Source organism: Podarcis vaucheri, assembly GCF_965113315.1.
Source record: "Podarcis vaucheri genome assembly, chromosome: 8".
NCBI lineage: Eukaryota > Metazoa > Chordata > Lepidosauria > Squamata > Lacertidae > Podarcis > Podarcis vaucheri.
The window spans coordinates 2,036,646-2,047,928 of NC_138766.1; the positions used below are offsets into that span (position 1 = coordinate 2,036,646).

An 11,283-nucleotide genomic window follows, 5' to 3' on the forward strand; every position below is an offset into this window, starting at 1 on the left:
TCGTTAACTGAGTCACAGGCTCCTAGAATGGTAGAGTTCGAAGGGATCCCGAGGGTCATGCAGTCCAACCCCCTGAAATGCAGGAATCTCAAGGATGGCAGCCATAACAGGTGGCCATCTGACCTCTGCCGTTCCGCTGCCTTTCCGATCGACCCACAAACGTGACCAGAACAAGTGCGATTCAGAAGAGAGAAAGAGAGAATCCCTGGACCGTTTTCTACGCGGATCCGTTGCGGCGGGGTTTGTGGCTCTCGCGAATCGAGTGCATCGGTGAGATCGTGGAGCTGGCGGTGGCTGGCTTCCCCAGAGCAGATGGCTTAGCCCTCCACCCCCACCCGCATGCGTCTCTCTCACTCACACTGGCCGGCCTCGTCCCTCCATCCCAGTTCCCTTCAGGTTCGTTCCAGGTTTCAGCTTCATGCTGTTATTTTGTTCTCCTGGAACGAGACTAGTTTGGCTTCCCAGAGAGAGGACAAAAAGCAAATCCCTTCAACAGGCATAGCAGAGCACCAGGGGGGCCGACTGCAGAGGGAGAGAGGAAGGGAGGGACGGGGGGGTCAAAAGTATACCCCCCCCGCGATTCGAGCCGGCCATTGTGTTGCCTTCAGCGCCCACCCTCGCCCCGGTCAAAGAGCTATGGCAGTGATGGGCGATGAATGGAGCCGGACAAGAACGGCTTCATGTGGCGCCCCGCTCATTATATTCAATTTAGCCGACACTCCAGGCGGGGCTAGGGGGGTTCAATCTCCCTCTCCCGCCCTCTCTTCTTTTGCCCTTTTCGCTTGTCATCGGGAAGTAATACAGACATTGGTGGCTCCGACGCGCAGGACCGCCAAGCTATTCTCTGGCGAACCGCTAACGAGGGCTTCACGAGCCATTTATAGAGTGTCATCTTGGAAACCTTTCGAAAGCTCCCCCTGTTTAGTCGAAATCCGATTTGGAGCTCAGCCCCAGTTCCCCTGCCCCTAGTTTCGCAGCCCTACTGGCCAAAAGCTTAAGATTTGGATCACTCTCTCTGCCGTCCCCGCGCCCCCCACCCCGCCGTCTGCTTACTGCACAAAAACGCCATCCCAGGGCGAGCTCGTGGGAAGGGCAACGCAGGTTTCTCTCTTACAAGAGGCTTATTTCTCCTGTTTTGTTCTGGGGGTTTCTGCGTGGGGAGGAGAATGGGGCGCAAAGGGGAGCTCCTTGGCCATAGAGGCAGTCCTGTCCCCCCAAAGATCATCCTGGGCTGAAAGCCCAGCCTTGCCGAGCTTCAAACGGGGGCGAGACTTCTTCGCCTGTGCGCGGCGGCCGAAGGGATACGCATTTGAAATGGACTGGATCGGACTTGTCTTACACCAGTTTCTGCCCCGCCTTAGGAGGAGACGCTGGGAGCCCTTCAGTTCGGCTCTAGCCCAAAGCCATGATCCCGCTCACTGCCCCCCAGGGAAGAAAAATACGCCCTAGAGCCGAAGGACACAAGGTCAAGGCTCACTCGAGCGCCTTTTTTTCTCCTGCGTCTCCCCAGTCCCGGCACATATAATATATGTGCATGTTGCGACGTGAGATGGTCGGGGAGGCGTCTGGGAAGGTAAGGGAGCCCACCATTGGCCGATCCGCTACGCAAATTTGCATACCCGCGTCTATTAAAGACCCTTCGGAGGGGCCGCGCCGGCTTAGAAGCGGGATAGAGCGAGGCAGCTGCAGCGCGGAGCCCAGCGAGCAGGTAGCCGAGCAGCGGCCGCGCATGGAGCCAGTCTAGAGAGCACCCACGCCGAGCTAGGGAAGAACTCGCGAGTAGCCGCTGGCCTGTTGGCCCCTCGTTCTCGCCCCCTCGCACCCAGTGGCCCCTTCCTTCTCTCTGATCGGCGCGCAAGGCAGTGCCAGAGCCATGAATGTGCGCAAGAACGGGCGCTGCCCCGGCAACCTTTGCCACCCTGGGGGTCTGCTTTGCCTAGGCTGGCTGCTCTCCTCTGCCCTCGGCAAGACGATCCGATACCACACCTATGAGGAAGACCCTCCCGGCACAGTGATCGGCACTTTGGCGGACGAGCTGCCCCTGAAGGGCCCGGGAGGAGGCGGCGGAGAGCGCAGTTTCCGCCTGGTGAAGGCGCCGGGCAACAGCTCGCTGGTGCAGGTGCGCGAGCGGGATGGGCAGCTGAGCCTGGGCACAGAGCGGCTGGACCGCGAGGCGCTGTGCGGGCAGTCGGAGGAGCCGTGCGTGCTGGCCTTCGACGTGGTGAGTCTGGGCTGGCCGCGCAGCAGCAGCAGCGGCGGGGGCTCGCCTCCTTCGCCTTACCGCCTGGTGCACGTGGAGCTGGAGGTGCGGGACATCAACGACCACGCGCCCCGCTTCCCGCAGCCGCTCATCGCCCTGGAGGTGTCGGAGAGCGCCGCGCCGGGCACCCGCCTGCCGCTTGACCTGGCGCACGACTTAGATGTGGGCTCCAACGGCATCCAGAGCTTCGCCGTCTCGCCCAACAGCCACTTTGGCCTGGAGGCGCAGAGCCGCGCAGACGGGCTCAAGTGCGCCGAGCTGGTGCTGCTGACCGAGCTGGACCGCGAGGCGCAGGCCGCCTACCGCCTGGAGCTAGTGGCCAAGGACGGCGGCAGCCCGGCGCGCTCGGGCACGGCCACGGTCAGCGTGCGGGTGCTGGACGCCAATGACAACGCACCCGCCTTCCCCCACGGCGCCCTGCTGACCGTCGAGCTGCCCGAGGACGCGCCAGCCGGAGCGCTGCTCCTCGACCTGGACGCCTCGGACCCGGACGAGGGCGCCAACGGGCAGCTGCTCTACGCTTGGGGCAGCCAGGTGCCCGCCGAGGCGCGAAACCTCTTTGCTCTCGACCCGCTCTCGGGGCGCCTCAGCCTGCGCGCTGCCGTCGACTATGAGCTCCAGCGCGCCTACGAGCTGGACGTGCAGGCCAGCGACCGCGGCGCCAGCCCGCTGGCGGCCAGCTGCAAGGTGGTGGTGCGCCTCCTTGACGTCAACGACAACGCGCCCGCCGTGGCCATCAGCGCCCTCAGCGCCGGCAGTGGCGGGGCGGGCGCGGGGTCCGAGCCGGGACCGCCCGTCGAGGGGGGCGCGTCCCCCGAGGGCGCCGCTGCCGCCTGGACGGTGGCCTACGTGAGCGAGGCGGCGCCGGCCGAGAGCCTGGTGGCGCTGGTCAGCACCTCGGACAGCGACGCGGGAGCCAATGGCCAGGTGCGCTGCGCCCTGCTGGCCGCGCCGCACGAGCCCTTCGCCCTGCAGCGCGCCTACGACGCCAGCTACGTGGTGCTCACCACGGGCGCCCTGGACCGTGAGCGCGTGCCCGAGTACAACCTCACGGTTGTGGCCGAGGACCTGGGCTCGCCGCCGGCCAAGACCGTGCACCGTCTCACCGTGCGCTTGGCCGACGAGAACGACAACGCGCCTCGCTTCGCCAAGGCGCGCTACGAGGTGGCGGTGCTGGAAAACAACCCGCCTGGCGCCTACCTCGCCGCCGTCCTCGCCGCCGACCCGGACCAAGGAGCCAACGGCAAGGTCACCTATCGCCTGATGGACAGCCAAGTAATGGGCGCCTCCATTTCCACCTATGTTTCGGTGGATCCGGCGACGGGGGCCATCTACGCACTGCGCACTTTCAACTACGAAATCCTGAAGCAGCTGGAGCTGACCGTCCAAGCCACGGATGGCGGCTCCCCTCAGCTCTCCAGCGCAGCCTTGGTGAAGGTGCGGGTAGTAGACCAGAACGACAATGCGCCTGTCATTGCTCACCCAGCACTCATCAACGGCTCCCTTGAGATCGGGGTGTCCAGAAAAGCTGCCCACGACTCGGTGGTGGCACACATCAAAGCCAGAGATGCTGATGAGGGAGTCAACGCTGAGCTGAGCTTTTCCTTCCTAGAAGATCCGCAGCAACAGCAGCCACCAGCCCTGGACCTCTTTGCCATCAACAAGAAAACAGGAGAAGTTGTGCTCACCGGGAGCTTCTCAGAAGAACAGCTGGGCCAAGTCTACCAGCTGCTCCTCACCGTGGCCGACAATGGACGGCCTCCCCTCTCCACTACCGTCCCTATCAGTTTCCAGGTGACTGCTGCGTTGCTCCCCGCTAGCAGCCAGGATTCCATGGCCAAGCCCAACACTGGGGAAGGGAAAGCTGTGCAGTGGGACATCCCCTTGATTGTCATCATCGTCCTTGCTGGGAGCTGCACTTTGCTGCTGGTGGCCATCATCACTATCGCCACCACTTGCAACAGGCGCAAGAAGGAGAAGAAGGGAGTCCTGGAGGAGCCGCTGGACAGCTCTCACCTGGAGAAGGGGCAGCAGGAAGGCAAGGGCGGTGGCCTGATCTCCTCCAGCCCTGGCACCCGAGGCAATGGCTTCGAAGTTCATTCCTTCCCCAGCAAATCTTCCTTTCCTAGCCCGGAGCCCTCCCCAGCCAGCGAAGACATCCCGGCTTTAGAAAACATCAGAGAGACCGCCAGTCTCTATGACAGCCAGAGCAGACTCCGGGGGACGAATGCAGAGGTAGCATGTCCCATGGTCTTGATTCCCTTTCCCCCCTGGGAGAGGCACCTTGCTTCTTGCACCTTAGCTTATTATCCCCCCCCCCCTTTAGCTTATTCTTGAATGTTTTGTGATTTTTACATCCAGTTCCCAAAGTAATTTTTTTAAAAAATATTTTATTAGTTGAATATAAGAACAACATATAATCAGATACAAGCAATCAAATACAGTTTTCCCCTAACCCCCCCAAAAAACGGCCCTAACTACATCCAGATAATTACATTAGTAATATAGTCAAATAAAAAATTATTTCTACAGTTGCTGCTTTAAAAAATATCATTCCACATGCTCCCATGTGTCTTAGGTGGTTTAAATGCATGTTCTTTCTTTGATGCATATGTAATAAAGGAGGACCACATTATGTAAAAGTTATGTAGTGTCTCACATTGTTAAAGTAATTAAGCAGGGATGTTTGCATTTAAAGTTATTTACAGCCAGTCTACACATCAGTTAAACCAGGCACCCCCAACCTTCGGCCCTCCAGATGTTTTGGACTATAATTCCCATCATCCCTGACCACTGGTCCTGTTAGCGAGGGATCATGGGAGTTGTAGTCCAAAAACAGCTGGAGGGCCGCAGGCTGGGGATGCCTGAGTTAAACAAAAGTTCCTGATTTGTAGCCTAGCTTGAGTCTAGGTGATTCCAATTCACAGGGATGTGGTCCAAGCTGCTCGTTAGACTGCTTTTATTAACACTGCTGTTCCTTATAACATTTTTCTCCTTTTCTTCCCCCCGCCCCCCAAAAAAATCCTTCACATGTGCCCTTCCACCTTCTTCCAGTCTTATGCCTCTACCCTTAGTTACAGCAAAGAGCCAGTCCCACCTGTGGCCATCTGGAAGGGTCATTCTTTCAACACCATATCAGGCAGAGAAGCAGAGAAGTTCAGTGGCAAAGACAGCGGTAAAGGCGATAGTGATTTCAACGACAGTGATTCTGACATCAGTGGGGACGCTCTTAAAAAGGACCTCATCATGCACATGCAGAATGGTAAGGATGCCTTAAACTTTGGCACTTTCCCCTCAGAATGCCACAGAACTTGGAAACTGTTGCCCCAGAAACATTGAAAGAAACCGAGCACCAAAAGACCTGGTCACCATTCTACTGTTTTTGGAAACCCTCCTCAATTTTAATGAGTCTGGGAATAGGCTGTTAATTACAGCAAGAGCTATAGATTTCAATCAATCTCACAACTAGGGAAAATATCGCAGCCAGGATGGCTGACAGTTTGGGGCGCATCCACATCCCCCGAAGCCAAAGGACCAGGTTCTGCCTGGCTATTTCTGATCCTGCCAGTTCTCCAAGCAGCTCAGAACGCTTATCCTTTGGATCCTTCTTGGCACAACGTTCTGAGTTGTGCTGGCTTGTCATTTTAAGGGGAGGGTGCATGCAGGTCCCACCCCCAGGTCCCACCCCCCAGCATCTCCAGCTAGGGCTGGGAAGGAGCCCTGTTTGAAACTTCCACAGGCTGCTTAGTTCGGTGAAACAAAGATCTGACTTGGTGTATGGCAGCTTCCTATGATGCAATTTTGATGGTAGCTGTATGAGGATCTTTTTGTCCTTCATGTTAGTTGCATGAAGTGATTCTTCCCCTTTCCCTCTTTCCTCTCACTGAGAATGGCACTGATACAATGGTCTCCTAGGTGCTGCCCTAACAGTGCTCTGCTTGCTACGTGTCCATGTTCTCAAGTCTGTTTTTCCCCTTGCATTTCTAGGGTTGTGGGCTTGTACTGCTGAATGCAAGATCCTGGGCCACTCAGATCGATGTTGGAGCCCTTCCTGTGGCCAAGCCAATCCTCACTCATCCCCCCACCCAAAGACCCAGCTGTCCACCTTCTGCAAAAGCACCTCACTGCCCAGGGATTCCCTTCGCCGAGATAACTATTATCAGGCACAACTGCCCAAGACAGTGGGGCTGCAGAGTGTCTATGAGAAAGTCTTGCATAGGGATTATGACAGAGCTATTACATTGCTGTCGCCTCCTCATCAGGGGAGGCTGCCAGACCTCCAAGAGATCTCAGTACCCTTATACCAAGCACCCTCCACTCGATATTTAGGCCCTCCACCTGAGACCAGTCAGAAGGTTTAACTGCTAATGAGTACTTAACTTGAGCTGAGGTTCATGAGTGTCAGGCCACAGGAGCCGTGTAAGAAGCTGGTGTCAGGCCACAGATCTTGAATTTCCAGAACCACGCATTTGCTGGAGATGTTTATCTCTCTGTGTTATCTGCAGGCTGGCTGAAGAGGACAATGACTCCGAGCATGTGCAAAGTCTCTTTCTCACTGCTTTGTGATCACAGCCAGCCCCGACAAGCTTCCAAGTTTATACGAGAAGTCTTTGTATTTTAGCACCTCTTTAAACACACACACACACAAAACCACACCCCTCTACCTGTGCCCTCCCTTGCATCTTATCCCCAAAGCATGTACCTACATAAATGCACACTGTTTGATTTCCCCCAAGAGTTCTTAAATTATTGACTCGGTTCAGTGAAGTATGTAGGAATAAGCAAAATGTGCCTTAAACACTAAGATATATGTTATAAATGAAGTTGTTGGGAAAGATTTCCAATTACATTGGTACTGTTTGATATTTGCAAACAAAAAACTCTTTGTAGTTAATGTAATTTTTATGAAATGTGCAGTATTTAATTTTTTTGTCCTATATTGACCTTTTGTTTCACCCATGGCCTGCCTTTTCATAGTGGTTTTTTAAAAACCTGTATATGATGTAATGTAATGTTTGTACATAAGGAAATTTCACTCTATTTTTATATAATAAAACCTTGGGGAAGGAGAATCTGAATTTCTTGCCAAAGGAACTGTCTGAAAGACATGTGCAGAAGAAAAAAAAACCTGAATTATTTAGGAGTCACATAAAGGAACTGTCACAGTTTAATGCTAAGTTAGTTAAGCAACTACTTGTATTGGAAAGACTGCCTTGCAAAGTATGAATTGTGTTTCTTGAGTCCATGGTCAGTTTCAAACTAAATGTGGTTTAATTATTCTGTGTCACTTATATAAACACTAATAAAGACTTGTGATGAGTTTCAGGGGCTCAGAGGCTGCATTTGATTATCACAGTTACAAATTTACAGGCCTTTCCAAGTCAGGTAATAGACAATTTTTGCATAAGAAACTATCTTAAAATAGCTAGCATCCAAATTTACTCCCATACCACCTAATTTCAGATTTTTCTGAGGGCTGTTTCATCTAAGAACCTTAGAAGAGCTTGTGGATCCGGCCCCTGGTGTATCACAGTGGCCAGCCAAATGCCTGTGGGAAACCCAGGCCAGAGCCCTTTTCCCTCCTGTGTTTTCCAGCAACTGATATTCAGAAACATTTGCTGCCTCCAGCTGTGGAGGCAGAGCAAAGCATCATGACCAGCAGCCCATGAGAGTCCTTGCCTTCATTAATGTCTCTAATTCTCTTTGAAAGCCATCTAGCTTGGTGGCCTTTGCTGCCTCCCGTGGAAGGGAGTTCCACAGTTTAACTATATGCTGCATAAAGAAGTTCTTTCTTTCATCTCTCCTGAATGGTCCAACACTGGCATCATCAGATGCCTGCAACTTCCAGTGTTATGTGAGACAAAGAAAAACTTCTCTCTCCAGTTTCTTCATCCCATACATAATTTTTTACACTTCTATCACGTCTCCTCTTACTCCCCTTTTCTCTAAACTGAAAAGCCCCAAACACGGAAACCTTTCTTCACAGGGGAGTCACTCCATCCCCACAATTGTTTTGGTTGCCCTTTTCTGAACCTTTTCCAACTCTTCAATGTGACCAGAACACGATGAGGTGCAGTCACACACTATAGATTTATATACTGTAATGACATTATGATGTTGTTGTTGTTTAGTCGTTTAGTCATGTCCGACTCTTCGTGACCCCATGGACCAGAGCACGCCAGGCACTCCTGTCTTCCACTGCCTACCGCAGTTTGGTCAGACTCATGTTTGTAGCTTCAAGAACACCATCCAACCATCTCATTCTCTGTCGTCCCCTTCTCCTTGTGCCCTCCATCTTTCCCAACATCAGGGTCTTTTCCAGGGAGTCTTCTCTTCTCATGAGGTGGCCAAAGTATTGGAGCCTCAGCTTCACGATCTGTCCTTCCAGTGAGCGCTCAGGGCTGATTTCCTTCAGAATGGATACGTTTGATCTTCTTGCAGTCCATGGGACTCTCAAGAGTCTCCTCCAGCACCATAATTCAAAAGCATCAATTCTTCGGCAATCAGCCTTCTTTATGGTCCAGCTCTCACTTCCATACATCACTACTGGGAAAACCATGGCTTTTACTATACGGACCTTTGTTGGCAAGGTGATGTCTCTGCTTTTTAAGATGTTGTCTAGGTTTGCCATCGCCTTTCTCCCAAGGAGCAGGCGTCTTTTAATTTCGTGTCTGCTGTCACCATCTGCACTGATCATGGAGCCCAAGAAGGTAAAATCTCTCACTGCCTCCATTTCTTCCCCTTCTATTTGCCAGGAGGTGATGGGCCCAGTGGCCATGATCTTCGTTTTTTTGATGTTGAGCTTCAGACCATATTTTGCGCTCTCCTCTTTCACCCTCATTAAAAGGTTCTTTAATTCCTCTTCACTTTCTGCCATCAAGGTTGTGTCATCTGCATATCTGAGGTTGTTGATATTTCTTCCGGCAATCTTAATTCCGGCTTGGGATTCATCCAGCCCAGCCTTTCGCATGATGAATTCTGCATATAAGTTAAATAAGCAGGGAGACAATATACAGCCTTGCCGTACTCCTTTCCCAATTTGGAACCAATCAGTTGTTCCATATCCAGTTCTAACTGTAGCTTCTTGTCCCACATAGAGATTTCTCAGGAGACAGATGAGGTGATCAGGCACTCCCATTTCTTTAAGAACTTGCCATAGTTTGCTGTGGTCAACACAGTCAAAGGCTTTTGCATAGTCAATGAAGCAGAAGTAGATGTCTTTCTGGAACTCTCTAGCTTTCTCCATAATCCAGCGCATGTTTGCAATTTGGTCTCTGGTTCCTCTGCCTCTTCTAAATCCAGCTTGCACTTCTGGGAGTTCTCGGTCCACATACTGCTTGAGCCTTCCTTGTAGAATTTTAAGCATAACCTTGCTAGCGTGTGAAATGAGTGCAATTGTGCGGTAGTTGGAGCATTCTTTGGCACTGCCTTTCTTTGGGATTGGGATGTAGACTGATCTTCTCCAATCCTCTGGCCACTGCTGAGTTTTCCAAACTTGCTGGCATATTGAGTGTTGCACCTTAACAGCATCATCTTTTAAAATTTTAAACAGTTCAGCTGGAATACCATCACTTCCACTGGCCTTGTTATTTGCAGTGCTTTCTAAGGCCCATTTGACTTCTCTCTCCAGGATGTCTGGCTCAAGGTCAGCAACCACACTACCTGGGGTGTACGAGACATCCATATCTTTCTGGTATAATTCCTCCGTGTATTCTTGCCACCTCTTCTTGATGTCTTCTGCTTCAGTTAGGTCTTTACCACTTTTGTCCTTTATTATGGTAATCTTTGTACGAAATGTTCCTTTCATATTTCCGATTTTCTTGAACAGATCTCTGGTTCTTCCCATTCTGTTCCTTTCCTCTATTTCTTTGCATTGCTCGTTTAAGAAGGCCTTCTTGTCTCTCCTTGCTATTCTTTGGAAATCTGCATTCAATTTCTTGTATCTTTCATTATCTCCCTCGCATTTTGCTTGCCTTCTCTCCCCCGCTATTTGTAAGGCCTCGTTGGACAGCCACTTTGCTTTCTTGCATTTCTTTTTCATTGGGATGGTTTTAGTTGCTGCCTCCTGTATAATGTTGCGAGCCTCCACCCATAGTTCTTCAGGCACTCTGTCCAGCAAATCTAAATCCTTAAACCTGTTCCTCACTTCCACTGTGTATTCATAAGGGATTTGGTTTAGATTGTATCTTACCTGTCCAGTGGTTTTTCCTACTTTCTTCAGTTTAAGCTTGAATTTTGCTATAAGAAGCTGATGATCTGAGCCACAGTCAGCTCCAGGTCTTGTTTTTGCTGACTGTATAGAGCTTCTCCATCTTTGGCTGCAGAGAATATAATCAATCTGATTTCGATGTTGCCCATCTGGGGATGTCCATGTGTAGAGTCGTCTCTTGTGTTGTTGGAAAAGCGTGTTTGTGATGACCAGCTTGTTCTCTTGGCAGAACTCTATTAGCCTTTGCCCTGCTTCGTTTTGATCTCCAAGGCCAAACTTGCCAGTTGTTCCTTTTATCTCTTGATTCCCTACTTTAGCATTCCAATCCCCTATAATGAGCAGAACATCCTTCTTTGGTGTCACTTCTATAAGGTCTTGTAAGTCTTCATAGAATTGGTCAATTTCAGTTTCTTCAGCACCAGTAGTTGGTGCATAGACTTGGATTACTGTGATGTTAAAAGGTCTGCCTTGGATTCGTATCGAGATCATTCTATCATTTTTGAGACTGCATCCCAGTACAGCTTTCGCCACTCTTTTGTTGACTATGAGGGCCACTCCATTTCTTTTACGGGTTTCTTGCCCACAGTAGTAGATATGATAGTCATCCGAACTGAATTCGCCCATTCCCGTCCATTTTAGCTCACTGATGCCCAGGATGTCAATATTTATTCTCGCCATCTCATTTTTGACCACATCCAACTTACCCAGGTTCATGGTTCTTACATTCCAGGTTCCTATGCAATATTTTTCTTTACAGCATTGGACTTTCCTTTCGCTTCCATGCATATCCGCAACTGAGCGTCCTTTCGGCTTT

At 51.5% G+C, this 11,283-nt stretch overlaps 1 protein-coding gene across 1 annotated transcript; it reads left to right on the plus strand.

Moving 5' to 3' along the window:
* The first annotated feature begins 1,041 nt into the window (after nt 1-1,041).
* Nucleotides 1,042-7,585, plus strand: PCDH8 (protocadherin 8). Its single transcript, XM_082234247.1, has 3 exons — nt 1,042-4,495; nt 5,315-5,522; nt 6,248-7,585. Exons 1-3 carry the CDS (start codon nt 1,874-1,876, stop codon nt 6,619-6,621), a joined length of 3,204 nt encoding a protein of 1,067 aa, XP_082090373.1. The 5' UTR covers nt 1,042-1,873; the 3' UTR covers nt 6,622-7,585.
* The last annotated feature ends 3,698 nt before the right edge of the window (nt 7,586-11,283 follow it).

What these genes read in the sequence shown, in the direction of transcription:
- PCDH8 (XM_082234247.1), top strand. Translation starts at nt 1,874, where the DNA reads ATGAATGTGCGCAAGAACGGGCGCTGCCCCGGCAACCTTTGCCACCCT. An exon ending in TCCGGGGGACGAATGCAGAG is followed by an intron (nt 4,496 to 5,314) that starts GTAGCATGTCCC and finishes ACCTTCTTCCAG; the next exon opens with TCTTATGCCTCTACCCTTAG. An exon ending in CATCATGCACATGCAGAATG is followed by an intron (nt 5,523 to 6,247) that starts GTAAGGATGCCT and finishes TTGCATTTCTAG; the next exon opens with GGTTGTGGGCTTGTACTGCT.